Source organism: Zea mays, chromosome 9 (genome assembly GCF_902167145.1).
Source record: "Zea mays cultivar B73 chromosome 9, Zm-B73-REFERENCE-NAM-5.0, whole genome shotgun sequence".
NCBI classification, from domain to species: Eukaryota; Viridiplantae; Streptophyta; class Magnoliopsida; order Poales; family Poaceae; genus Zea; species Zea mays.
The window spans coordinates 148,884,537-148,912,377 of NC_050104.1; the positions used below are offsets into that span (position 1 = coordinate 148,884,537).

The 27,841-nt window shown below is 45.3% G+C and overlaps 1 protein-coding gene and 1 non-coding gene across 2 annotated transcripts; both read left to right on the forward strand.

The window, feature by feature from the left end:
• Positions 1-2,256: 2,256 nt before the first annotated feature.
• LOC100193815 (uncharacterized) lies at positions 2,257-4,375 on the forward strand. Its single transcript, NM_001138898.1, has 2 exons — positions 2,257-2,825; positions 3,608-4,375. Exons 1-2 carry the CDS (start codon positions 2,439-2,441, stop codon positions 4,016-4,018), a joined length of 798 nt encoding a protein of 265 aa, NP_001132370.1. The 5' UTR covers positions 2,257-2,438; the 3' UTR covers positions 4,019-4,375.
• Positions 4,376-16,520: 12,145 nt separating this feature from the next.
• Positions 16,521-16,718, forward strand: LOC111590225 (U2 spliceosomal RNA). The gene has a single exon (XR_004852937.1). It is a non-coding gene; the product is annotated as a U2 spliceosomal RNA (small nuclear RNA).
• The last annotated feature ends 11,123 nt before the right edge of the window (positions 16,719-27,841 follow it).

Sequence of the window (27,841 nt, forward strand, 5' to 3'; positions counted from 1 at the left end):
ACGCGATCTAGCTCGCGTGACCACGCGTCTCTGCAGGTCTTGCTTGATGACGAGCCCACGCCATATAGTAGGCGGCGAGTAGCAGCGAGCGAGAGATTACCGTTGACGCGCGCGGTTGCTTGTCGACACAGTGCTCACGAAACGTTTTCCGTTTCGGCCGGCGCATCCACACAGTTTTGTTCTTCCTAAGGCCTTGTTCGTTTACGTCGGATTACACCCGGAATCGTTCCAGCTCATCAAAGTTTATATAAATTAGAGAAGTGATCCGGCTAGGAATCGTTCCGATCCACCAATCCGACGGAAACGAACAGAGCCTAAGTCTTTGGGTGTAAAGCTGCTGAGCTCTTCCGTGCTTTTAATTTGTCCGTCCAAGAGAAGATGCGGAAGATGCATGCATGCCAGGTAGTAGACTGTAGACCGACCTGGCTCGCTCTGAGATCCGTGTCTCGCAGGGTTTGTACGTAGGAAAACCGCCCGAAGTGCCGACGTACGACGCGCTTAAACTTCCTGGCTGCCTGCGTCTGCGTGATGCAGCACGCATCGATCGACGGCGGTCGTTTTGGGCGCTATAGCGTCCTCGGAATCTACGGCTTTGTGGAACGAGAAAGGGTGAAACGGCCAACGGGGGTGTGTGAGATCGTCGGAGCGCGTGGTCACCACGTTCTTTTCATTGCGTTGGTATGTACTATATGGATATGCATCAGAGGGGAAAAGGGCCGGGGACCGGAAAAGCTTGTCTGCGTACATATATATGTATACGCGAAGACACCTGCCGAAAGACAACGATATGCGCGTATATATATGCGTATACACATCTCTTAAGTATATTTGCATCAGATATACGACGACACGTTCGGACCATCAGTAATATATATGACCATTTAATTTTCCGTGTTCATCACCAGCCTGCAACGTCGTCGTAGATACAAAGATAAACAAAGAAAGGGAAATGAAAAAAAAAAACAGATCTTGTGACACAGGCGACGGCTGACATTACAGTCGGACGTGGCGGACGTACGTACGTACTTTCGTTGCTAGCCTCCGTGTGGTGCAGTGCAGGTCGATGCAGCTAGCCTAGCACTAGCAGCAGGTCGTCCGGCATGCAGCAGCATCGAGCGATCAGATCAGTCCTATACTCTCCTACGTGCGTGGCGGGGCGGAACGAGCGAACAGTGCCCGACCGACTGCGTGCGTGCCGGGCGGCGGCCAAGTCTTTGACCGAAACGTCAAGCGCGCCCGCCCGGGCTGCCGGCTGCCACTGCCACTGCCATGCTAGCTAGTAGCTACCAGGCCGCATCGCAATCTCATGGCCCAGCGGCGGACGGGGAGCAGCAGGAGCGCGCGCGGCCAGCGAGAGCTCGATCCGTCCGTCGATCGGTGGCCGGTGGGCGCGCGCGCAATAAAAGCGCACACATATGGCGTGCGTGGAGTGTGGGAAAGGGATGTCATGTAAGGATCACGTGGGAGGACTAGACACTGTTAGTTGCATTGCATGCAGCGGAATGTGTGTGAGAGAGACCCCTCGGGCCTCGGCTCGGCAGCAGCAGGAGGAGGCGCGGTCGCTCGTGGTTAGCGACCGCGAGCAGGAGCCGGCCCGGCCCATCGCATGCACACCGAGTCAGTATAGTCATCCAGAATGAATGTTTTTTCTTTCTTCTAGCTAGACAGTGAGGTTAATAAAATAATTGCTGCCGGCTCTAGTAGTACGTAGCAGTAGCTTCTCTTCGTGCGCGTTGGACGATCGATCGATAGAGAGGTGCTCGCTAGCTCTCGCGAGCATACGTGTTTGCTTCACGCAATCCTCTAGCTAGCTAGCCCTGTTGAGAGAGCGAAAGATGCAGAAAGGGAAAGAGAGATCGAGGGTGGTGGTGGTACCAGAAGCGGCTGCAGCAGCTAGCTAGCTGCGCGCTTCTTCCTCCATGCCGTGCCTTTAAAGTCTTATCATATATCAATATACCACGAAAACAAGGCGCGCGGCTACATATATGTAAATTAAGCCTGGCTTGTTGTAGAGCCACTTCGAGGAGAATATATGCTTATATGGAAGAAGCAACTGATAAAAAGAGAAACGGGGAGAAAATTAAACGGAAATGTAGCTGTGACAAACACCAGATAGAGAGAGAGAGAGAGAGTCTTTTTCCATGTTTACAGATATGCCCTCGCTCCGCTTCTATCTATATTATCAGGGCTCGTTGCCCTTCCCCATTCTTCCTCCTCCTCCTCCCCTCCCCTCTCTCGCTCCCTCTCTCTCTGCCTTGCCTTCCCTTCCCCAGTTGCCCTCGCCATTGTTTATCCCGGCCTATAACTAGTATAAGCCCAACCCCCGGCCACTGGACCACAGCAGGGTCGCAGTGCCACGGAGGGAAAAGGATCGAGATAGATAAAAAAGGTAGTCGTCCGTCCTCCAGGGCAGCTAGCGCCGGCGCACCTGAGGGGCAATGAGCGCTGGAGGCGGCGCCGGCGCCAGCACGCTCGGCGGTGGGGGCCCGAGCGGCAGCGGCAGCGGCAGCGGAGGCTCTGGAGCTGGAGTAATCGGCGGCGGCGGCGGCGGCGGCGCCGGCGGGCCCTGCGGCGCGTGCAAGTTCCTCCGGCGCAAGTGCGTCAGCGGCTGCATCTTCGCGCCCTACTTCGACTCGGAGCAGGGCGCGGCGCACTTCGCGGCCGTGCACAAGGTGTTCGGCGCCAGCAACGTGTCCAAGCTGCTGCTCCAGATCCCGCCGCACAAGCGCCTCGACGCCGTCGTCACCATCTGCTACGAGGCCCAGGCGCGGCTCCGTGACCCCGTCTACGGCTGCGTCGCACACATCTTCGCGCTCCAGCAGCAGGTACGTATGAACGTAGTAATACTATTACTATACTAGCTAGCTAGCAGCTGCTAGGTTCGTTCTAGTAGTATTGGATTCGATCCATCCATCCATCCATCCACGGATGCCTTATACTACCAGCTCGCAAAACTAGCTTGGCATGCATGCATGGATCGATCGGCCATGGATGCCTACTTAGCTATGCCAGGCCTGCATGATCTCGCCTTCGTATTCGCGTGTGGATCTGGGTCTTTTCTGAATCCGCCGCCGTCTCTCTGAGATAAGATTCCGGAGCGGCGCGTTTCTTTCTCGAGGAAGGCAAGTCTCAAGTCCCCTCACCCCACCCCCTTTCATGAGGAAATCAACACTGCCAAGCCAAGCAACGGCAGCGCAAAAAGAAGCACGCCAAGCGCTAATCCGGGAGGCCAGCTGCCTGCGCCCGCCGGCCCCGCGGTGATTGATATGCACCTCCCATCCGTCGCATCTATATATCCGGGCCGTCGATCTCGGATCCCTTCCTCCGTGGTCTCTGCACAACAAAAACCTTCCAAGAAGTGGAAAAGAATAGCACCTGCACCAATCTGATCCAAGCTTGCATTCTTTCATTCTTTCTTTTTTGCCAATCGTGGACGCCTGGGATCGACCTTTGACACACCTTTCATTTCGATCGCATATTTGCATCCGTCTGATGTGTCTTTTTTTTCCATATTAAATTACATGCTTCGGTGGTTGCAAGTTTGCACGTAACAATTTACTGTTGGTGCATGAATAATGTCACGTACGTCCGGCCTTTGGATCCCCAGGTGGTGAATCTCCAGGCCGAGCTGACCTACCTGCAAGCGCACCTCGCGACGCTGGAGCTGCCGTCCCCGCCTCCGCTGCCGGCCCCGCCGCAGATGCCGATGCCAGGCCCGTTCTCCATCGCCGACCTTCCGTCGTCGACCAGCGTCCCCACCACCGTCGACCTGTCCACGCTCTTCGACCCGCCGCCGCAGTGGGCGGTCCACCAGCCGCACCACCACCACCAACAGCTGCAGCAGCACCAGCTCCGGCAACCGGCGCCGTATGGCGCGCCCGTCAGGCCGGGCGGCGGCATGGCCGCAGAGAGCTCAGGCGGCGGCAGCGGGGACCTGCAGTCGCTGGCGAGGGAGCTCCTGGACCGCCACCGCTCAGGCGGCGTCAAGCTCGAGCCGCCGCCGCCGCACTCGAGATGAGCTGGATGAAGGGTGGTAGAACGATCAAACACCGTGGATCGGAGAACGAGGTGAGGGAGTTTGGCGCGCGCGCGGCAGTGGCGAGGGAGATAGGGGTCGGTGACGGGCGATGGCCAGCAGGAGTAGCCGAGTAGGTAAGCAGCATTGGCCGGGTTTTCGCGTATCCATCTTGTTGTTAACCAGCTGGGGTGCAATGGCGCCCCACCACTTTCATATATGCTCCAGTTTGATTATATTTTCTCCATGACAAAACAAGAGTGCTAGCTGGGGCATCGAGAGTAGTACTAGAATTGACATGTATTAGTAACATTATTACCTTTGTCACCGTTCCATTAATTGCAAGATTTTTATTAAGAGAACTGATCTGCTTGTTGGTATGGTTTCTATACACTGAGAATCTATCACTAATATCGTTTCCTGTTTTCATAGTCAGAATGCATCCACACTGATTCACATCATGTTTTTTTTTTTTTGCAACTAGTAGAGTTTAATTAACGATCAGTGAGTTGTGTGCACTGCGGATGAAACTATTATAAACTATCAGTTTTTTTAATTTAAAATGTGTCAAGAAAGTATTCACTACGAGTAGGGGTCAAATTTCGGAACCTCAGCGTCTCAAATAAACAGACATAAACACACATTCTCAAGGTTAATCGAATAGCTAGAGAATTGTTCACTGTACTCAACAAGTACTAACTTAGTATACAGAAAACAGTAAAATTACAAATTCAAATAACGGGACTATATTAAATTAAACTTGGCAAATGATCGAGGGTCCTGTTTGGAGTCATCAGTCATGGGACTCCGTCACTCTAGAAGCTCTACATATGCATGTATGCAGATGACTGTGTCTCCTTGGTTTGACCATTTGAACTGATGAGATGGAACATGGAAGGCATGGCATGCGGTTTTGGTCAGTCGGTCAAGCATTACTTTGACTCGACCACGGTTTGCATGTTACTATCCTGTGCAGTTAATTGTTGCTTGCAGTCGTAGACCTACGTATGACCGTGTTTCCTGGAGCCGGTTTCCACTCCTGTCGTCGAAAAGGCACAAGTAGTAGTGAAACTCTAAAAAATAAGATATTTTTAGTAAATTAGTTAATAGTTAGCTAGCTAAATTCACTAACAATTTTTTAGTCAACTAAATATTATTTCTAGTGTATTCAAACACTCTCTCAATGACACTTAGTTTTCTGATTCGGCTTCGAAAAGGAAAAAAATGATGCGTGGTCAGACTATTGGTTTTTAATTCTGCATAATGCAGTAGAGAAGAAATTAAATACCCACGTATGATTTCATGTGCGATTTAAGTTCATATATTTATGTGCGTGCAATTAATTATGTATTTAGACTTTCTCGGGTGGAGCTTATGCCTTTTCAGCGCTGCTTATAGAAGCTATTTCTTTTTCTCTCCTCTATCTTCTTCTGTCGTAGAAACGAATATGTAAATATGTAATGACTAGTACTGAAGAGTCTAATGGCGTCTCCGCCGTCAGATAGCAACTTGCATGCATGCTGCCTTTTGTGAAAAAAACACCTCAACTAATAAAACGAAACACACACTACTTCCTCGCTAACTAGTCTGTATCACTGTTACTATTGCGGTTTTGAAGAACAAAAAATTTGAAGCTTACCTACATATATAAGTAACAGTAGCGTGTACGACTATACAGACAGCTACGCATTGTTATATAATCTAATTCTTATTTTGCTCGTATATATGACAATATGTGATATATATCATGAGACCTCGCTCTCTATATATAGTAGCTTGTTTTATTTTGTTGATATATAGTTAACGACGACTCAAACTGTCTCCAGCATATACCGTGAAAAACACCAATTTGCGTTGTAGATAGTAGTATTTGTAGAATAAAGTTTGAAATAAAAGGTGAGATAAAAAATGGAAGATAGCCTCGCTCTAGTTAAGCTGTTACACCGTGTTTTCTGCGTATTTATAGTGGTTTCTAAGAATCCATGTATAGTTAGGTCGAGCCATATTTGTGCTTAGAGATGGTAATGGTAAAAACCCGCTGGGTATTACCTGCCCAAACCCATACCTACGAAAAAAAATACGCCCGCTAAAAAACTCATACCCATGACGAGTATAAAATTTTGTCCAAACCCATACCCATGTGGGTTTCGGGTACCCAACGGGTTTCCCATACCCACTAACATCAACATAAAAAATAATACATCATGTAAATAACAATCAATATATTAATAAGCTAGGATAAAAGAAACAAGTGATAACTAATTTCAGATTAAAATTTGTTATATGAAGTTTATTTCAATTAAAACATATTTAATTAATAATATTACGAGACATATTTATATGGAATGTTGATTTTAAAGCGGGTTTTAAAAACCCATGGGTTTGCGGGTATGGGTAGTGGAAGAACAAACCCATGCCCACATACCCGTTGGGTTTCCATTTGAACCCATTAACAAACCCATGGGTAGAAAAATTGACCCAAATCTATACCCTAATAGAGCAAAAACCCATCGGGTTTCGGGTAGCGGGTACCCATTTGATAGTCGCCTAGAGGGGGGGGGGGTGAATAGGGAGAAACTGAAATTTACAAATATAAACACAACTACAAGCCGGGTTAGCGTTAGAAATAAAACCGAGTCCGTGAGAGAGGGTGGAAAACAAATCGCAAGCAAATGAAGAGTGTGACACGCGGATTTGTTTTACCGAGGTTCGGTTCTCTCAAACCTACTCCCCGTTGAGGAGGCCACAAAGGCCGGGTCTCTTTCAACCCTTCCCTCTCTCAAACGGTCCCTTGGACCGAGTGAGCTTTCTCTTCTCAATCACTTGGAACACAAAGTTCCCTACAAGGACCACCACAAGTTTGGTGTCTCTTGCCTCAATTACAAGTGAGTTTGATCGCAATGAGAGAATCAAGAAAGAAGAAAGCAATCCAAGCGCAAGAGCTCGAAAGAACACAAGCAAATCTCTCTCTAGTCACTAGGGCGTTATGTGGAATTTGGAGAGGATTTGATCTCTTAGGTGTATCTAGAATTGAATGCTAGAGCTCTTGTAAGTAGTTGGGAAGTGGAAAACTTGGATGCAATGAATGGTGGGGTGGTTGGGGTATTTATAGCCCCAACCACCAAAAGTGGCCGTTGGGAGGCTGTCTGTTCGATGGTGCACCGGACAGTCCGGTGCACACCGGACATGTCCGGTGCCCCCGCCACGTCATCACTGCCGTTGGATTCTGACCGTTGGAGCTTCTGACTTCTGGGCCCGCCTGGATGTCCGGTGCACACCGGACATGCACTGTTCCTTGTCCGGTGCGCCAGTATGGGCGCGCCTGACTCCTGCGCGCGCTACGCGCGCATTTAATGCGCCGCAGGTAGCCGTTGGCGCCGACTAGCCGTTGCTCTGCTGGTTCACCGGACAGTCCGGTGCACACCGGATATGTCCGGTGAATTATAGCGGAGCAGCTGCTGCGCGTTCCCGAGGCTAGCGAGTTCCGGAGGCTGCGCTTCCTTGGAGCACCGGACATTGTCCGGTGTACACCGGACAGTCCGGTGAATTATAGCGCGCCGGCCTGCGAAATTCCCGAAGGTGGCGAGTTTGAGTTCGAGTCCTTTGGTGCACCGGACACTGTCCGGTGGTGCACCGAACACTGTCCGGTGGCACACCGGACAGTCCGGTGCGCCAGACCAGAGGTGCCTTCGGTTGGCCCTTTGCTCTTTTGTTGAATCCAACTCTTGATCTTTTTATTGGTTGAGTGTGAACCTTTTACACCTGTATAATCTATACACTTGGGCAAACTAGTTAGTCCAATTATTTGTGTTGGGCAATTCAACCACCAAAATTAATTAGGAACTAGGTGTAAGCCTAATTCCCTTTCAATCTCCCCCTTTTTGGTGATTGATGCCAACACAAACCAAAGCAAATATAGGAGTGCATAATTGAACTAGTTTGCATAATGTAAGTGCAAAGGTTGCTTGGAATTGAGCCAATCTAAATACTTACAAGATATGCATGGATCGTTTCTTTCTTATTTAACATTTTGGACTACGCTTGCACCACAAGTTTTGTTTTTGCAAACTCTTTTGTAAATCTTTTTCAAAGTTCTTTTGCAAATAGTCAAAGGCAAATGAATAAGATTTTGAGAAGCATTTTCAAGATTTGAAATTTTCTTCCCTTGTTTCAAATGCTTTTCCTTTGACTAAACAAAACTCCCCCTAAATGAGATCCTCCTCTTAGTGTTCAAGAGGGTTTTGATAATTTTTGAAATACTACTTTCTCCCCCTTTTGAACATAATAGGAAAGCCAATTGATAATATCCTTGGAAACACAAAGTTTTTGAAATGGTGGTGGTGCGGTCCTTTTGCTTTGGGCTCTTACTTTCTCCCCCTTTGGCATGAATCGCCAAAAACGGAATCATTAGAGCCCTCGAAGTGCTATCTTCCCCTTTGGTCATAAATAAATGAGTTAAGATTATACCAAAGACGAAGTCCTTTTGCTCTCTCCTCCAAAGATGGAGAGTCTCTTGGAGCGACGGCGAAAGATGAGTTACGGAGTGGAAGCCTTTGTCTTTGCCGAAGACTCCAATTCCCTTTCAATACACCTATGACTTGGTTTGAAATAGACTTGAAAAACACATTAGTCATAGCATATGAGAGAGACATGATCAAAGGTATATAGAAGAGCAATGTGTGCAATTTAACAAAAGAAGTTCCTAGAATCAAGAATATTGAGCTCATGCCTAAGTTTGTTAAAAGATTGTTCATCAAGAGGCTTGGTAAAGATATCGGCTAATTGATCTTTAGTATTAATGTATGAAATCTCGATATCTCCCTTTTGTTGGTGATCCCTAAGAAAATGATACCGAATGGCTATGTGTTTAGTGCGACTATGCTCGACGGGATTATCCGCCATCTTGATTGCACTCTCATTATCACATAGCAAAGGGACTTTGGTTAATTTGTAATACGTAGTCCCGCAGGGTTTGCCTCATCCAAAGCAATTGCGCGCAACAATGGCCTGCGGCAATGTACTCGGCTTCAGCGGTGGAAAGAGCGACTGAATTTTGCTTCTTTGAAGCCCAAGACACCAAGGATTTTCCCAAGAACTGGCAAGTCCCCGATGTGCTCTTTCTATTGATTTTGCACCCCGCCCAATCGGCATCCGAATAACCAATCAAATCAAATGTGGATCCCCTAGGATACCAAAGCCCAAACTTAGGAGTATAAGCCAAATATCTCAAGATTCGTTTTACGGCCGTAAGGTGGGCTTCCTTAGGGTCGGCTTGGAATCTTGCACACATGCATACGGAAAGCATAATATCCGGTCGAGATGCACATAAATAGAGTAAAGAACCTATCATCGACCGGTATACCTTTTGATCCACGGACTTACCTCCCGTGTCGAGGTCGAGATGCCCATTAGTTCCCATGGGTGTCTTGATGGGCTTGGCATCCTTCATCCCAAACTTGTTTAGAATGTCTTGAGTATACTTTGTTTGGCTGATGAAGGTGCCCTCTTGGAGTTGCTTCACTTGAAATCCTAAGAAGTACTTCAACTCCCCCATCATAGACATCTCGAATTTCTGTGTCATGATCCTACTAAACTCTTCACATGTAGATTCGTTAGTAGACCCAAATATAATATCATCAACATAAATTTGGCATACAAACAAATCATTTTCAAGTGTTTTGGTGAAGAGTGTAGGATCAGCTTTTCCGACTTTGAATCCATTTGCAATAAGAAAGTCTCTAAGGCATTCATACCATGCTCTTGGGGCTTGCTTGAGCCCATAAAGCGCCTTAGAGAGCTTATAGACATGGTTAGGATACTCACTGTCTTCAAAGCCGGAGGTTGCTCAACATAGACCTCTTCCTTGATTGGTCCATTGAGGAAGGCACTTTTCACGTCCATTTGATAAAGCTTAAAGCAATGGTAAGTAGCATAGGCCAATAATATACGAATTGATTCAAGCCTAGCTACGGGTGCATAGGTTTCACCAAAATCCAGACCTTCGACTTGGGAGTATCCCTTGGCCACAAGTCGAGCTTTGTTCCTTGTCACCACACCATGCTCATCTTGCTTGTTGCGGAAGACCCACTTGGTTCCTACAACATTTTGATTAGGACGTGGAACTAAGTGCCATACCTCATTTCTAGTGAAGTTGTTGAGCTCCTCTTGCATCGCCACCACCCAATCCGAATCTTGGAGTGCTTCCTCTACCCTGTGTGGCTCAATAGAGGAAACAAAAGAGTAATGCTCACAAAAATGTGCAACACGAGATCTAGTAGTTACCCCCTTATGAATGTCGCCGAGAATGGTGTCGACGGGGTGATCTCGTTGGATTGCTTGGTGGACTCTTGGGTGTGGCGGCCTTGGTTCTTCATCCTCCTTGTCTTGATTATTTGCATCTCCCCCTTGATCATTGCCGTCATCTTGAGGTGGCTCATTTGCTTGATCTTCTACTTCATCAACTTGAGCTTCATCCTCATTTTGAGTCGGTGGAGGTGCTTGCATGGAGGAGGATGGTTGATCTTGTGCATTTGGAGGCTCTTCGGATTCCTTAGGACACACATCCCCAATGGACATGTTCCTTAGCGCGATGCACGAAGCCTCTTCAATACCTATCTCATCAAGATCAACTTGCTCTACTTGAGAGCCGTTAGTCTCATCAAACACAACGTCACAAGAAACTTCAACTTGTCCAGTGGACTTGTTAAAGACTCTATATGCCCTTGTGTTTGAATCATATCCTAGTAAAAAGCCTTCTACAGTCTTAGGAGCAAATTTAGATTTTCTACCTCTCTTAACAAGAATAAAACATTTGCTACCAAAGACTCTAAAATATGAAATATTGGGCTTTTTACCGGTTAGGAGTTCGTATGATGTTTTCTTGAGGATTCGGTGTAGATACAACCGGTTGATGGCGTAGCAGGCGGTGTTGACCGCCTCAGCCCAAAACCGATCCGAAGTCTTGTACTCATCAAGCATGGTTCTTGCCATGTCCAGTAAAGTTCGATTCTTCCTCTCCACTACACCATTTTGTTGTGGCGTGTAGGGAGAAGAGAACTCATGCTTGATGCCCTCCTCCTCAAGGAAGCTTTCAATTTGAGAGTTCTTGAACTCCGTCCCGTTATCGCTTCTTATTTTCTTGATCCTTAAGCCGAACTCATTTTGAGCCCGTTTCAAGAATCCCTTTAAGGTCTCTTGGGTTTGAGATTTTTCCTGCAAGAAGAATACCCAAGTGAAGCGAGAATAATCATCCACTATTACAAGACAATACTTACTCCCGCCGATGCTTATGTAAGCAATCGGGCCGAATAAATCCATGTGGAGTAGCTCAAGCGGCCTATCGGTCGTCATGATGTTCTTGTGTGGATGGTGAGCTCCAACTTGCTTTCCTGCTTGGCATGCGCTACAAATCCTGTCTTTCTCAAAATGAACATTTGTTAGTCCTAAAATGTGTTCTCCCTTTAGAAGCTTATGAAGATTCTTCATCCCAACATGTGCTAGTCGGCGATGCCAGAGCCAGCCCATGTTAGTCTTAGCAATTAAGCAAGTGTCAAGTTCAGCTCTATCAAAATCTACCAAGTATAGCTGTCCCTCTAACACTCCCTTAAATGCTATTGAATCATCACTTCTTCTAAAGACAGTGACACCTATATCAGTGAAAAGACAGTTGTAGCCCATTTTGCATAATTGAGATACAGAAAGCAAATTGTAATCTAATGAATCTACAAGAAAAACATTGGAAATAGAGTGGTCAGGGGATATAGCAATTTTACCCAATCCTTTGACCAAACCTTGGTTCCCATCCCCGAATGTGATAGCTCGTTGGGGATCTTGGTTTTTCTCGTAGGAGGAGAACATCTTCTTCTCCCCTGTCATGTGGTTTGTGCACCCGCTGTCGATGATCCAACTTGAGCCCCCGGATGCATAAACCTACAAAACAAGTTTAGTTCTTGACTTTAGGTACCCAAATGGTTTTGGGTCCTTTGGCATTAGACACAAGAACTTTGGGTACCCAAACACAAGTCTTTGACCCCTTGTGCTTGCCCCCAATATATTTGGCAACTACTTTGCCGGATTTGTTAGTCAACACATAAGATGCATCAAAAGTTTTGAATGAAATGTCATGATCATTTGATGCATTAGGAGTTTTCTTCTTAGGCAACTTAGCATGGGTTGGTTGCCTAGAACTAGATGTCTCACCCTTATACATAAAAGCATGATTTGGGCCAGAGTGAGATTTCCTAGAGTGAATTCTCCTAATCTTGCTCTCGGGATAACCGGCAGGGTACAAAATGTAACCCTCGTTATCCTGAGGCATGGGAGCCTTGCCCTTTACAAAATTAGACAATCTTTTAGGAGGGGCACTAAGTTTGACATTGTCTCCCCTTTGGAAGCCAATGCCATCCTTGATGCCAGGGTGTCTCCTATTATAGAGCATACTTCTAGCAAATTTAAAATTTTCACTTTCTAAGTTATGCTCGGCGATTTTAGCATCTAATTTAGCTATATGATCATTTTGTTGTTTAATTAAAGCCATGTGATCATGTATAGCATCAATGTTAACATCTCTACATCTAGTACAAATAGACACATGCTCAACAATAGATGTAGAGGGTTTGCAAGATCTTAATTCTACAACCTTAGCATGTAACATATCATTCTTAGTTCTAAGGTCGGAAATAGTAGTATTGCAAACATCAAAATCTTTAGCCTTAGCAAGTAATTTCTCATTTTCAATCCTAAGGCTAGCAAGAGAAATGTTCAATTTTTCAATCCTAGCAAGTAAATCATCATCATTATTTCTAGAATTGTCAATTGAAACATTACAAACATGAGAATCAACCTTAGCTAATAAATTAGCATTTTCATTTCTAAGGTTGTTTATAGTCTCATGGCAAGTGCTTAGCTCACTAGATAATTTTTCACACTTTTCTACTTCTAGAGCATAAGCATTTTTAACCTTAACATGCTTCTTATTTTCTTTAATAAGGAAGTCCTCTTGGGTGTCCAAGAGTTCATCCTTTTCATGAATGGCACTAATCAATTCATTGAGTTTCTCTTTTTGTTGCATGTTGAGGTTGGCAAAAAGGGTACGCAAATTATCTTCCTCATCACTAGCATTATCATCACTAGAGGATTCATATCTAGTGGAGGATTTAGATTTAACCTTCTTTTTGCCGTCCTTTGCCATGAGGCACTTGTGGCCGACGTTTGGGAAGAGGAGTCCCTTGGTGACGGCGATGTTGGCGGCGTCCTCGTCGTCGGAGGAGTCGCTTGAGCTTTCGTCGGAGTCCCACTCCCGACAAACATGGGCATCGCCGCTCTTCTTCTTGTAGTACCTCTTCTTCTCCTTTCTTCTCCCCTTCTTGTCGTCACCCCTGTCACTGTCACTTGATAATGGACATTTGGCAATAAAGTGACCGGGCTTACCACACTTGTAGCAAACCTTCTTAGAACGGGATTTGTAATCCTTCCCCTTCCGTTGCTTGAGGATTTGGCGAAAGCTTTTGATGATTAAAGCCATCTCCTCATTGTCGAGCTTGGAGGCGTCAATTGGTTGTCTACTCGGTGTAGACTCCTCCTTCTTCTCCTCCGTTGCCTTAAATGCCACCGGTTGTGCTTCGGACGTGGAGGGTTTGTCAAGCTCGTTGATCTTCTTGGAGCCTTTGATCATGCATTCAAAGCTCACAAAATTCCCGATAACTTCCTCGGGGGTCATTTGAGTATATCTAGGATTACCACGAATTAATTGAACTTGAGTGGGGTTAAGAAAAATGAGTGATCTAAGAATAACCTTAACCACCTCGTGGTCATCCCACTTCTTGCTCCCGAGGTTGCGCACTTGGTTCACCAAAGTCTTGAGCCGGTTGTACATGTCTTGTGGCTCCTCCCCTTGGCGAAGACGGAAGCGACCGAGCTCCCCCTCGATCGTTTCCCGCTTGGTAATCTTGGTGAGTTCATCACCTTCGTGCGCGGTCTTGAGTAGGTCCCAAATTTCTTTTGCATTCTTCAACCCTTGCACCTTGTTGTACTCCTCCTTGCTTAGAGAGGCGAGGAGTATGGTTGTAGCTTGAGAGTTGAAGTGCTCGATTTGGGCCACTTCGTCCTCATCATAGTCTTCATCCCCTACGGACGGTACCTGTGCACCAAACTCAACAACATCCCATATGCTTTTGTGGAGCGAGGTTAGATGAAATCGCATTAAATCACTCCACCTAGCGTAATCTTCACCATCAAAAGTTGGTGGTTTGCCTAATGGGACAGAAAGTAAAGGAGTATGTCTAGATGTACGAGGATAGTGTAAGGGGATCTTACTAAACTTCTTACGCTCTTGGCGTTTAGAAGTTACGGAGGGCGCATCGGAGCCGGAGGTCGATGTTGATGAAGTGTCGGTCTCATAGTAGACCACTTTCCTCATCCTCTTGTGCTTGTCCCCACTCCGATGCGGCTTGTGAGAGGAAGATTTCTCCTTCTTCTCTTTGTGATGAGAAGAAGGTTTCTTCTCCTTCCCTTTGTTGGAGGAGCTCTTCTTCTTCTCCTTCCTCTTGGTGCGGGACTCTTCCGATGAAGTGCTCCCTTGGCTTGTAGTGGGCTTGTCGTCGGTCTCCATCTCCTTCTTGGCGTGATCTCCCGACATCACTTCGAGCGGTTAGGCTCTAATGAAGCACCGGGTTCTGATACCAATTGATAGTCGCCTAGAGGGGGGGGGTGAATAGGGCGAAACTGAAATTTACAAATATAAACACAACTACAAGCCGGGTTAGAGTTAGAAATAAAACCGAGTCCGTGAGAGAGGGTGGAAAACAAATCGCAAGCAAATGAAGAGTGTGACACGCGGATTTGTTTTACCGAGGTTCGGTTCTCTCAAACCTACTCCCCGTTGAGGAGGCCACAAAGGCCGGGTCTCTTTCAACCCTTCCCTCTCTCAAACGGTCCCTTGGACCGAGTGAGCTTTCTCTTCTCAATCACTTGGAACACAAAGTTCCCTACAAGGACCACCACAAGTTTGGTGTCTCTTGCCTCAATTACAAGTGAGTTTGATCGCAATGAGAGAATCAAGAAAGAAGAAAGCAACCCAAGCGCAAGAGCTCGAAAGAACACAAGCAAATCTCTCTCTCTAGTCACTAGGGCGTTATGTGGAATTTGGAGAGGATTTGATCTCTTAGGTGTATCTAGAATTGAATGCTAGAGCTCTTGTAAGTAGTTGGGAAGTGAAAAACTTGGATGCAATGAATGGTGGGGTGGTTGGGGTATTTATAGCCCCAACCACCAAAAGTGGCTGTTGGGAGGCCGTCTGTTCGATGGTGCACCGGACAGTCCGGTGCACACCGGACATGTCCGGTGCCCCCGCCACGTCATCACTGCCGTTGGATTCTGACCGTTGGAGCTTCTGACTTCTGGGCCCGCCTGGATGTCCGGTGCACACCGGACATGCACTGTTCCTTGTCCGGTGCGCCAGTATGGGCGCGCCTGACTCCAGCGCGCGCTGCGCGCGCATTTAATGCGCCGCAGGTAGCCGTTGGCGTCGACTAGCCGTTGCTCTGCTGGTTCACCGGACAGTCCGGTGCACACCGGACATGTCCGGTGAATTATAGCGGAGCAGCTGCTGCGCGTTCCCGAGGCTGGCGAGTTCCGGAGGCTGCACTTCCTTGGAGCACCGGACACTGTCCGGTGTACACCGGACAGTCCGGTGAATTATAGCGCGCCGGTCTGCGAAATTCCCGAAGGTGGCGAGTTTGAGTTCGAGTCCTCTGGTGCACCGGACACTGTCCGGTAGTGCACCGGACACTGTCCGGTGGCGCACCGGACAGTCCGGTGCGCCAGACCAGAGGTGCCTTCGGTTGGCCCTTTGCTCTTTTGTTGAATCCAACTCTTGATCTTTTTATTGGCTGAGTGTGAACCTTTTACACCTGTATAATCTATACACTTGGGCAAACTAGTTAGTCCAATTATTTGTGTTGGGCAATTCAACCACCAAAATTAATTAGGAACTAGGTGTAAGCCTAATTCCCTTTCACCATTACCATCTCTATTTGTGCTGGATCACTACTTTCATCATCCCGTGCTCCTGCAGAAGTTAAAATAGCAAGAGTCATAAATATTAGAAGTTTGTATTTAATGTCATATATACAACTAATTAACAAAAAATCATATGTATATGCGCTCACACATATTTTTTTACTTTTCTACTACTATAAATCACCAGTTTCGTATGTCACGCACGAAGCGCATATGTCTGTTTCTCTCCCCCGCTTCTCGTCTATCGATAGGCCGTAAGAAACCACCTAAAACCTAATACGATAGAACGTAGATCTAGTCTTCTCCTCCGTTTCTCACTTACCAGGAGGCCTTTACCTCACATATGTGTTGTGAGAAACCACTTAAGTCCTAACACGATAGAAAGCCACACATGGCGTAGCACTCTCACATAGTACCACCCCGCTAGCTGACGGAGGACGAGTGACCAAGTGAGTTATAAAAATGAGGTCGTGCTACTTTTCAACTCATACATTTCTCGGCCTTTTGGCTAAGATAAAAATGTAATGTTTGTTCTTATTAGTTTAATATCTGGTATCTAGACTATATGTTCACTTTGATATTAATTTATTTTTATTGGTATTCTTTGTAGGAGGATTCATCACATTGGCTTACTAGGCCCTCAGAAGCCGCTTAGTCATTGAACTGTTGGTAGAGCCTAACCCACTATAATCAATGTCGTCAAATATGATTGTGTATCGTCGTAACTGAAAGGGAAATAGGGTCAAACATTTTCCTAAATGATTTTGGTGGTTGAATTGCCCAACACAAATAATTGAACTAACTAGTTTGCTCTAGATTATATGTTCTACATGTGCCAAAGGTTCAGCACAAACCAATAAAAACACTAAACTTAGGGTTCAAAAGAAAGGAGTAAAAGAAACCAAAGAGAACCCTGGTCTGGCGCACCGTGCACCAGGGTGGATCGACTTCAAACTCTTCACCTTCGGGTTTCTAAGACCGCGCTCCGCTATAATTCACCGGACTGTCCGGTGCACCAAGCGGAGCAATGGCTATCAGCGCAACGGTCGACTGCACAGTGTCCTGACAGAGCTACAGTTCGCGGCAGAAGTCAGAGTGAAAGGGAAATAAGGTCAAACCTTTTCCTAAATGATTTTGGTGGTTGAATTGCCCAACGCAAATAATTGGACTAACTAGTTTGCTCTAGATTATAAGTTCTACAGGTGCCAAAGGTTCAACACAAACCAATAAAAAGATCCAAGTTAGGGTTCAAAAAGAAAGGAGCAAAAGAAACCGAAGGTTGCCCTGGTCTAGCGCACCGGACTGTCCGGTGCACCACCGGACAGTGTCCGGTGCACCAGGGTGGATCAACTCCAACTCCTCACCTTCGGGTTTCTGGAAAAGCCACTCCGCTATAATTCACCGGACTGTCCTGTGTGCCACCGGACTGTCCGGTGTGCCAACGGAGCAACGGACGACTCCAACGGAAACCTAAAAAGCGCTACAGTGCGCAGACAGTTCGCGCAGAGTCAGAGCAGGCGCCAGAAGGCGCACCGGACAGTGAACAGTGACTGTCCGGTGCCCCAAGCTGTCAGAGCTCCAACGGTCGAACCATAACAGTTGGGTGATGTGGCTGGCGCACCGGACAGTGTCCGGTGGCGCACCGGACTGTCCGGTGCGCCCATCGACAGCAGCCCAACCCCAACGGTTGATTTAGTGGTTGGGGCTATAAATACCCCCAACCACCACCACTTCAAGGCATCCAAGTTTTCAGTCATTGCATTCAATACAAGAGCTCTAGACTTCACTCCAAGACACAAACAAGAGATCAAATCCTCTCCCAAGTCCAAGATCACTCCAAATCATTAGTGACTAGTGAGAGAGAGATATTTGTGTTCATTTGAGTTCTTGTCGCTTGGATCGCTTTTCTTCTTCCTCCATTCTTGTTCTCAAGCAACTTGTAATCAACACAAGAGACACCAAGTTGTGGTGGTCCTTGTGAGGGGTCTAAGTGACCCATTGATTAAGGAGAAAAGCTCACTCGGTCTAGGTGACCGTTTGAGAGAGGGAAAGGGTTGAAAGAGACCCAGTCTTTGTGACCACCTCAACGGGGAGTAGGTTTGCAAGAACCAAACCTCGGTAAAACAAATCACCGCGTCATCCGCTTTATTTGCTTGTGATTTGCTTGCGCCCTCTCTTTCGGACTCGGTTTTTATTTCTAACGCTAACCCGGCTTGTAGTTGTGCTTAACGTTTATAAATTTCAGATTTGCCTATTCACCCCCCTCTAGGCGACTTTCAATTGGTATTAGAACCCGGTACTTCATTAGAGTCTAACAACTCGAAGTGATGTCGAGAGGATCCGCTAAGAGGGAAATGGAAACGGCCACAAGCCACGGGAAGGCTCCATCAAGGGAGTCCGGTGCCAAAGGAAGGGAGGTGTCACCTCCCCGCGTCAAGTCGCATCGGAGTGGCGATAAGAAGAAAAAGATGAAGAAAGTGGTCTACTACGAGACCGACTCTTCGTCGCCCTCCACCTCCGGCTTCGACGCTCCATCCGTCACTTCTAAGCGCCATGAGCGCAAGAAGTTTAGTAAGATTCCCCTACGCTATCCTCGCATTTCTAAACACACTCCTTTACTTTCCGTTCCATTAGGCAAACCACCGGTTTTTGATGGTGAAGATTATTCTATGTGGAGTGCTAGAATGAAAGTTCATCTAACTTCACTCCACAAAAGCATATGGGATGTTGTTGAGTATGGAGCGCAGGTACCACAGGTGGGGGATAAGGACTATGACTCGGATGAGGCCGACCAAATACGGCACTTTAACTCCCAAGCAACAACTATACTTCTCGCCTCTTTAAGTCGAGAGGAGTATAACAAAGTGCATGGGTTAGAGACCGCCAAAGATATTTGGGACGTGCTCAAGACTGCGCACGAAGGAGATGAGGTGACAAAGATCACCAAGTGGGAGACGATCGAGGGGGAGCTCGGTCGGTTCGTCCTCAACCAAGGAGAGGAGCCACAAGCCATGTACAACCGGCTCAAGACCTTGGTGAATCAAGTGCGCAACCTCGGGAGCACAAAATGGGATGACCATGAAATGGTCAAGGTTATTCTAAGATCACTCGTTTTTCTTAATCCTACACAAGTTCAATTAATTCGTGGTGATCCTAGATACAAGCTAATGTCTCCCGAGGAGGTTATAGGAAAGTTTATGAGCTTTGAATTAATGATCAAAGGCTCTAAACAAATCATCGAGCGAGGCGCTACCTCCACACCCGAGGTGCAACCCATTGCCTTCAAAGCAACGAAGGAGAAAAAAAGAAGAGTCTACGTCAAGTAGGCTCCCCATCGATGCCTCCAAGCTCGACGACGAGGAAATGGCGCTCATCATCAAGAGCTTCCACCAAATCCTCAAGCAAAGGAGGGGAGAGGATTATAAGCCCCGCTCCAAGAAAGTTTGCTACAAATGTGGTAAGCCCGGTCATTTTATTGCTAAATGTCCATTATCAAGTGATAGTGATAGGGGCGATGACAAGAAGGGAAGGAGGAAGGAAAAGAAGAAGTATTATAAGAAGAAGGGTGGCGGTGCCCACGTGTGTCGGGAATGGGACTCCGATGAGAGCTCCACCGACTCCTCCTCCGACGAGGATGCCGCCAACATCGCCGTCACCAAAGGCCTTCTCTTCCCCAACATCGACCACAAGTGCCTCATGGCAAAGGACGGCAAAAAGAAGAAGGTAAAATCTAGAGCCTCCACTAAATATGCAACATCTAGTGATGAGGATAGCTCTAGCGATGATGATGATGATTTGCTTACACTTTTTGCCAACCTTAACATGCAACAAAAAGAGAAGTTAAATGAATTGATTAGTGCTATTCATGAGAAGGATGAACTTTTGTATAGCCAAGAGGACTTTCTTATTAAGGAAAATAAAAAGCATGTTAAGGTAAAAAATTCTTATGCTCAGGAAGTAGAAAAATGTGAAAAATTAACTAGTGAGCTTAGCATTTGCGATGACACTATCTCTGACCTTAGAATTGAAAATGCCAAATTAATTGCTAAGGTGGAGAAATTAAATGTTTGTGATGATTCTCTTGTCAACCTTAAAAATGATAATGCTAGTTTGATTGCCAAAATTGACAAGTTGAATGAATCAATTTCTAGCCTTAAGATTGAGAATGATAAATTAATGTCTAAGGCTAAAGATTTAAATGTTTGCAATGTTTTAATTTACAATCTTAGAAATGAGAATGCCATGTTACATGCTAAGATTGATGAATTAAATGTTTGCAAACCCTCTACATCCACCGTTGATCATGTTTCTATTTGCATGAGATGTAGAGACATTAATGTTGATGCTATCCATGATCACCTAGCTTTAATTAAACAACAAAATGATCACATAGCTCAACTTAGTGCTAAAACTAATGAGCATGAGATAGAAAATGAAAAATCTAAATTTGCTAGAAGCATGCTCTATAGTGGGAGATGCCCTGTCATTAAGGATGGCATTGGCTTCCAACAGAGAGGCAATGTTAAACTTAATGCCCCTAAGAAATTGTCTAACTTTGTTAAGGGCAAAGCTCCCATGGTTTAGGATAACGAGGGCTATATTTTATATCCTGTTGGTTATCCCGAACATAAGATTAGGAGAATTCATTCTAGGAAGTCTCACTCTGGCTCTCATCATGCTTTTATGTATAAGAGTGAGGCATCTAGTTCTAGGCAATCCACTCATGTTAAATTTCCTAAAAGGAAATCTCCTATTGCGTCAAATGAACCTAATGTTTCATTTAAGACTTTTGATGCTTCTTATGTGCTCACTAATAAATCAGGCAAAGTAGTTGCCAAATATGTTGGGGGCAAACACAAGTGTTCAAAGACTTGTGTTTGGGTACCCAAGGTGCTTGTTTCTAATGTGAAAGGACCCAAGACCGTTTGGGTACCTAAGAACAAGGCCTAAACTTGTTTTGTAGGTTTATGCATCCGGGGGCTCAAGTTGGATCATTGATAGCGGGTGCACAAACCACATGACTGGGGAGAAAAGAATGTTCTCCTCCTACGAGAAAAACCAAGATCCTCAAAGAGCTATCACATTCGGGGATGGAAATCAAGGTTTGGTCAAAGGACTTGGTAAAATTGCTATATCACCTGACCATTCTATTTCCAATGTTTTTCTTGTAGATTCTTTAGATTACAATTTGATTTCGTTTCTCAATTATGCAAAATGAGTTACAACTTTCTTTTTACGGATATAGGTGTTAATGTCTTTAGAAGAAGTGATGATTCAGTAGCATTTAAGGGAGTATTAGAGGGTCAACTATACTTAGTTGATTTTAATAGAGCTGAACTCGATACTTGTTTAATTGCTAAGACTAATATGAGTTGGCTCTGGCATCGCCGACTAGCCCATGTTGGGATGAAGAATCTTCACAAGCTTCTAAAGGGAGAACACATTTTGGGACTAACCAATGTTCATTTTGAGAAATACAGAGTTTGTAGCGCATGTCAAGCAGGGAAGCAAGTTGGCGTTCATCATCCACACAAGAACATCATGACGACCGACAGGCCGCTTGAGCTACTCCACATGGATCTATTCGGTCCGATCGCTTATATCAGCATCGGTGGGAGTAAGTATTGTCTTGTAATTGTGTATGATTATTCTCGCTTCACTTGAGTATTCTTATTGCAGGAAAAAACTCAAACCCAAGAGACTTTAAAGGGATTCTTGAGACGGGTTCAAAACGAGTTCGGGTTAAGGATCAAGAAGATAAGAAGCGACAATGGGACGGAGTTCAAGAACTCTCAAATTGAAGGATTTCTTGAGGATGAGGGCATCAAGCATGAGTTCTCTTCTCCCTACACACCACACCAAAATGGTGTAGTGGAGAGGAAGAATAGAACTCTACTTGACATGGCGAGGACCATGCTTGATGACTACAAGACTTCGGACCAGTTTTGGGCAGAAGCAATCAACACCGCTTGCTACGCCATCAACCGACTCTACCTTCATCGAATCCTCAAGAAAACATCCTATGAACTCCTCACCGGTAAAAAGCCCAATGTTTCATATTTTACAGTCTTTGGAAGCAAATGTTTTATTCTTGTTAAAAGGGGTAGAAAATCTAAATTTGCTCCTAAGGCTGTAGAAGGCTTTTTACTTGGTTATGACTCAAACACAAGGGCATATAGAGTCTTTAACAAGTCCACTGGACTAGTTGAAGTTTCTTGTGACATTGTGTTTGATGAGACTAACGGCTCTCAAGTAGAGCAAGTTGATCTTGATGAGCTAGATGATGAAGAGGCCCGTGCGTTGCGCTAAGGAACATGTCCATTGGGGATGTGTGCCCCAAGGAACCCGAGGAGCCTCCACATGCACAAGATCAACCATCATCTTCAACTCAAGCATCTCCACCAACTCAAGATGAGGATCAAGCTCAAGATGATGAAAATGAAGATCAAGAAGAGCCACCTCAAGAGGAGGACAATAATCAAGGGGGAGATGCCAATGATCAAAACAAGGAAGATGATCAGGGTCCAAGACCGCCACACCCAAGAGTCCACCAAGCGATACAACGAGATCACCCCGTGAACTCCATCCTCGGTGATATTCATAAGGGGGTAACCACTCGATCTCGAGTCGCTCATTTTTGTGAACATTACTCTTTTGTTTCCTCTATTGAGCCATACAGGGTAGAGAATGCACTAAGAGACTCGGATTGGGTGTTGGCAATGCAAGAGGAACTCAACAACTTCACGAGAAATGAGGTATGGCATCTTATTCCACATCCTAACCAAAATGTTGTAGGAACCAAGTGGGTATTTTTCAACAAGCAAGATGAGCATGGTGTGGTGACAAGGAACAAAGTCCGACTTGTAGCCAAAGGATATTCACAAGTCGAAGGTTTGGATTTTGGTGAAACCTATGCACCTTTAGCTAGGCTTGAGTCAATTCGCATATTACTTGCCTATGCTACTTACCATGGCTTTAAGCTTTACCAAATGGACGTGAAAAGTGCCTTCCTCAATGGACCAATCAAGAAAGAGGTCTATGTTGAGCAACCTCCCGGCTTTGAAGATAGTGAGTACCCTAACCATGTGTATAAACTCTCTAAGGCGCTTTATGGGCTCAAGCAAGCTCCAAGAGCATGGTATGAATGCCTAAGAGATTTCCTTATCACTAATGGCTTCAAGGTCGGTAAAGCCGATCCTACACTCTTTACTAAAACCATTGCAAATGATTTGTTTGTATGCCAAATTTATGTTGATGATATCATATTTGGGTCTACTAACAAATCTACATGTGAAGAGTTTAGTAGGATCATGATTCACAAATTCGAGATGTCTATGATGGGGGAGTTGAAGTATTTCTTATGATTTCAAGCCAAGCAACTCCAAGAAGGTACCTTCATCAGCCAAACTAAGTACATTCAAGATATACTCACCAAATTTGGAATGAAGGATGCCAAGCCCATCAAGACACCCATGGGAACCAATGGGCATCTCGACCTCGACATGGGAGGTAAATCTGTAGATCAAAAGGTATACCGGTTGATGATAGGATCTTTACTCTATTTATGTGCATCTCGACCAGATATTATGCTTTCCGTATGCATGTGTGCAAGATTCCAAGCCGATCCTAAGGAAGTTCACCTTAGGGCCGTGAAAAGAATCTTGAGATATTTAATTCATACACCTAAGTTTGGTCTTTGGTTCCCCCAAGGGATCCACCTTTGATTTGGTAGGATATTCAGATGCTGATTGGGCAGGGTGTAAAATTGATAGAAAGAGCACATCAGGGACTTGTCAGTTCTTGGGAAGATCCCTGGTGTCTTGGGCTTCAAAGAAACAAAATTCAGTAGCTCTTTCTACCGCCGAAGCCGAGTACATTGTCGTAGGCCATTGTTGCGCGCAATTGCTTTGGATGAGGCAAACCCTTAGGGACTATGGCTACAAATTAACCAAAGTCCCTCTCCTATGTGATAATGAGAGTGCAATCCGCATGGCGGATAATCCCGTTGAGCACAGCCGCACTAAGCACATAGCCATTCGGTATCACTTTATGAGGGATCACCAACAAAGGGGGGATATCAAGATTGCTTATGTTAGCACCAAAGAACAATTAGCCGATATCTTTACCAAACCACTAGATGAGAAAACCTTTATCAAACTTAGGAATGAGCTAAATATTCTTGATTCTCGGAATTTTGATTGACACTTTGCACACATAGCTCATTTATGTACATTTGGTCATATCTCTTTTATGACTACGACTAATGTGTTTTCAAGTATGTTCCTAAGCTAAGTCGTAGATTAAAATGGAAATGGAGTCCTCGGCGAAGACAAGGCTTCCACTCCACCCTTTGCCGTCACTCCGCATCGCTCTCCACTTTAGGTATAATCTTCATTCTTATTACTCATACCATTGGGGAGAAAGTAAAAAGGGCTCTAAAGACTCCGTTTTTGGCGATTAATGCCAAAGGGGGAGAGAGTATTAGCCCAAAGCAAAAGGACCGCACCACCATGCCAATTTCAAAAAATTTCGAAACAAAGTTTTTAATGTTTTCAATTGGTATCTTTTCAAATTATAATTCCTCAAGAAATTCTATCTCAATTGGTATATGTATTTTAAGGAGGAGTTTTTCAAAAAAAAATTGGTATCTAAAATATTTGATCTTTTTAAATTGTAAAACCCCTCTTGAACACTAAGAGGAGAATTTCATTAAGGTGGAGTTTTGTTTAGTCAAAGGAAAAGCATTTGAAACAGGGCGAGAAAATTTCAAATCTTAAAATGCTTCTTGAAATCTTATTCATATACCTTTGACTATTTGCAAAAAAGACTTTGAAAAAGAATTTCCAAAAACAAAACAAGTGGTGCAAGCGTGGTCCAAAATGTTAAAAGAAAGAAAGCAATCCATGCATATCTTATGAAAGTTTAAATTGGTTTAATTCCAAGCAACCTTTGCACTTACCTTATGCAAACTAGTTCAATTGTACACTTATATATTTGCTTTGGTTTGTGTTGGCATCAATCACCAAAAAGGGGGAGATTGAAAGGGAAATAGGGTCAAACCTTTTCCTAAATGATTTTGGTGGTTGAATTACCCAACACAAATAATTTGAGTAGTGGAGAACAGACTCCACACTTGTACAGCTCCCCTTTTATTATAACATATGGTCGAGCTCTTGCCTCTATTCTCTTGTTATAAGCTTCATCATCTGAAAGGAAATTACCCTGAAGGAAAGAAATGATCTCAGTTCTCCAATCTTCACGATGAACAGGAGATATATTGAGGACTGCTCTTTCAAGAAGTTCCACCGAAGGTGCTTTTATTGTCTCAAAAAATACTTCCGAAGGTAAGGGCAGCCCCTGTGCTGCTGACTTGGCTAGCAAATCAGCATGTTCATTTTCTCCTCGAGGAATGTTTTTGACAGAAAACCCTTCAAAGGAAGCTTCAATCCTTCAGACCGTGTCTAAATATTTCTCAAGCTTCGAGTCTCTTGCTTTACAACTCTTGTCAATATGGCCAGAAATAACCTGGGAATCAGTTTTAAGAACCGCCCTTCTAATCCCCATTGCTTTTAACTTCCGAAGGCCCAAAAGCAAAGCTTCGTACTCAACAATATTATTTATGCAACTAAAATCAAGTCTTGCTGCGTAGTAAGTTTTAACTTTGGAGGGTGCTACTAACACAGCAGCTGCTCCTGCCCCGAAGGTTCCCCAAGAACCGTCACAGAATATCGTCCATACTTCGGTATCTTTAGTTGTTTCTTCTCCTTGAGCCCCTGGCGTCCAATCGGCAATAAAGTCTGCTAACGTCTGGGATTGTATTGAGGATCTGTGCACATAATCAATGCTGAAGTCATTAAGCTCCGCAGCCCACTTCCCAATTCTTCCAGTAGCTTCTCTGTTCCTCATGACATCCTTCAAAGGTTGTGACGAAGGAACAATTATATGATATGTTTGAAAGTAATGTCGAAGTTTTCTGGATGCCATTAAGACGACATATAAGACCTTCTCCAATTGTATATAATTCTTCTTTGATAGACTAAGAACTTCGGAGACGAAGTATATTGGGGCTTGCTTTTTGGTTTGTCCCTCAAGTTTTTCTTGAACAAGTGCCGCACTCACTGCTGAATGCGAAGCTGCCACGTACAGCAACAGAGGAGCCCCTGGCGTTGGTGGAGTTAACGTCGTTAGGTCTATCAAATATTGCTTCAGCTCTTCGAAGGCTCTCTGCTGAACTGGTCCCCTATGAAAAACTTCGGCTGACTTCAGCACTTCGAAGAATGGTAAATTTCTCTCTGCTGATCTAGATATGAATCGGTTGAGGGATGCCAGTCTTCCTGTCAATCGTTGAGCCCCCTTCTTTGTGCTTGGGGGCTCCATCTGAAGAATAGCTTCGATCTTATTTGGATTAGCTTCGATTCCCTTTGTTGAGACCACACAACCAAGGAATTTCCCCTTTTTTACTCCGAAGACACACTTCTCTGGATTTAACTTCAGACCAGCCTAGGCCTGCAAATGGGGCGGGTGTAAATGGTTATTTTGGGTGGGTTTTAGATATGGGTTTAATTTAGATGGGTGATGATGGGTTTTAATTGACCGTGAATTGGGTTGGGTGGGTTTATTTTTATATTGGGTGGAAATAGTTTGTACCCATGGGCCTTAGATGGGTTTCCATAGACCGTCGATTCCATGGATCCTCATCCATCCTGCCAGCTAGAGATCGAGTTGAGACTAGAGAGCCAGCCATAGACCGACTGCAGCATTGCGCTCGCCGCCGCCCCCACCCCCACTCTGTTCGTCGACTGCTTGACTCCGTCGCGCCGGCCGTCGGGTTGCCGGTTGAATCCGCCCTCGCCAATGTCGATCTGCTAGTCTGCTACCGACCCACCGCCAAGGGAGGTGAGTTCCCCTGCCACGATCTAGCTCTAGACTAATGGGGTAGTACTAGTAGACGCCAAGCGAGCGTGTGAGGACGAGAGATTTGACAAGGACAGTGAGATCTACAGCTTGTGTGGACGACGGCTTGTGGGAAACACGTTAGTCGACAACGATTCGGTCGCCGCCTGCACACCCCGGTCAGCATCGTCGACCTAGTCCAGGGCCAGTTTGATGGCAACACCTAACTGTTTAGCCAGCTAAATTAAAAGCTAATCACATTCACTCTGAAGTCTGAACTTTAGATGGATTTAACCGTTGTTATATCAGCCAGCTAGCTGATCGACCTCATTTAATTTACGCTATTTTTGTTTAATCTTAACTAATAATTAGTTCCAGCTGACTCAGCCAGCTAGCTGATCGACCTCATCTAATTTACGCTATTTTTGTTTAATCTTAGCTAATAATTAGTTCCAGCTGACTCATGACAGGTTCAGACGATGCACTATTCATGACAGATTTTAATTCAGCTGATTCATCAATCATGACGGCTAACTGTGTAGGTTTTAGTTTATGTCCCGAGCCTGTGTACTCTCTTCCTGTTCTTCTTCGCCGATGGTTGAAGGGTTTAGCGTACTAGTCGGATTCAAATACCACTGGCACTTGTTGTATTATTGTCGTGCTTTGGCTGTTTCTGATGCGAAATTCTTGGTACGCCACTTGTTTGTACACCTTCCCTGGCAGTTCAAACACCCCCTTTATCCTCATCCAGTTCTATGATTTTGCCTTCGTTATTTAAATTCCAAGCCACCGTGCACCGTTTATACATGTTCTAGACTCAGTTAGCAAAGTCTAACAAATAACAACAACAGCGATGCTAAGTTACTAACCCCTTGCTTTTTTTCTATAATGTTGGGTGCAGATATTTAATGTCAG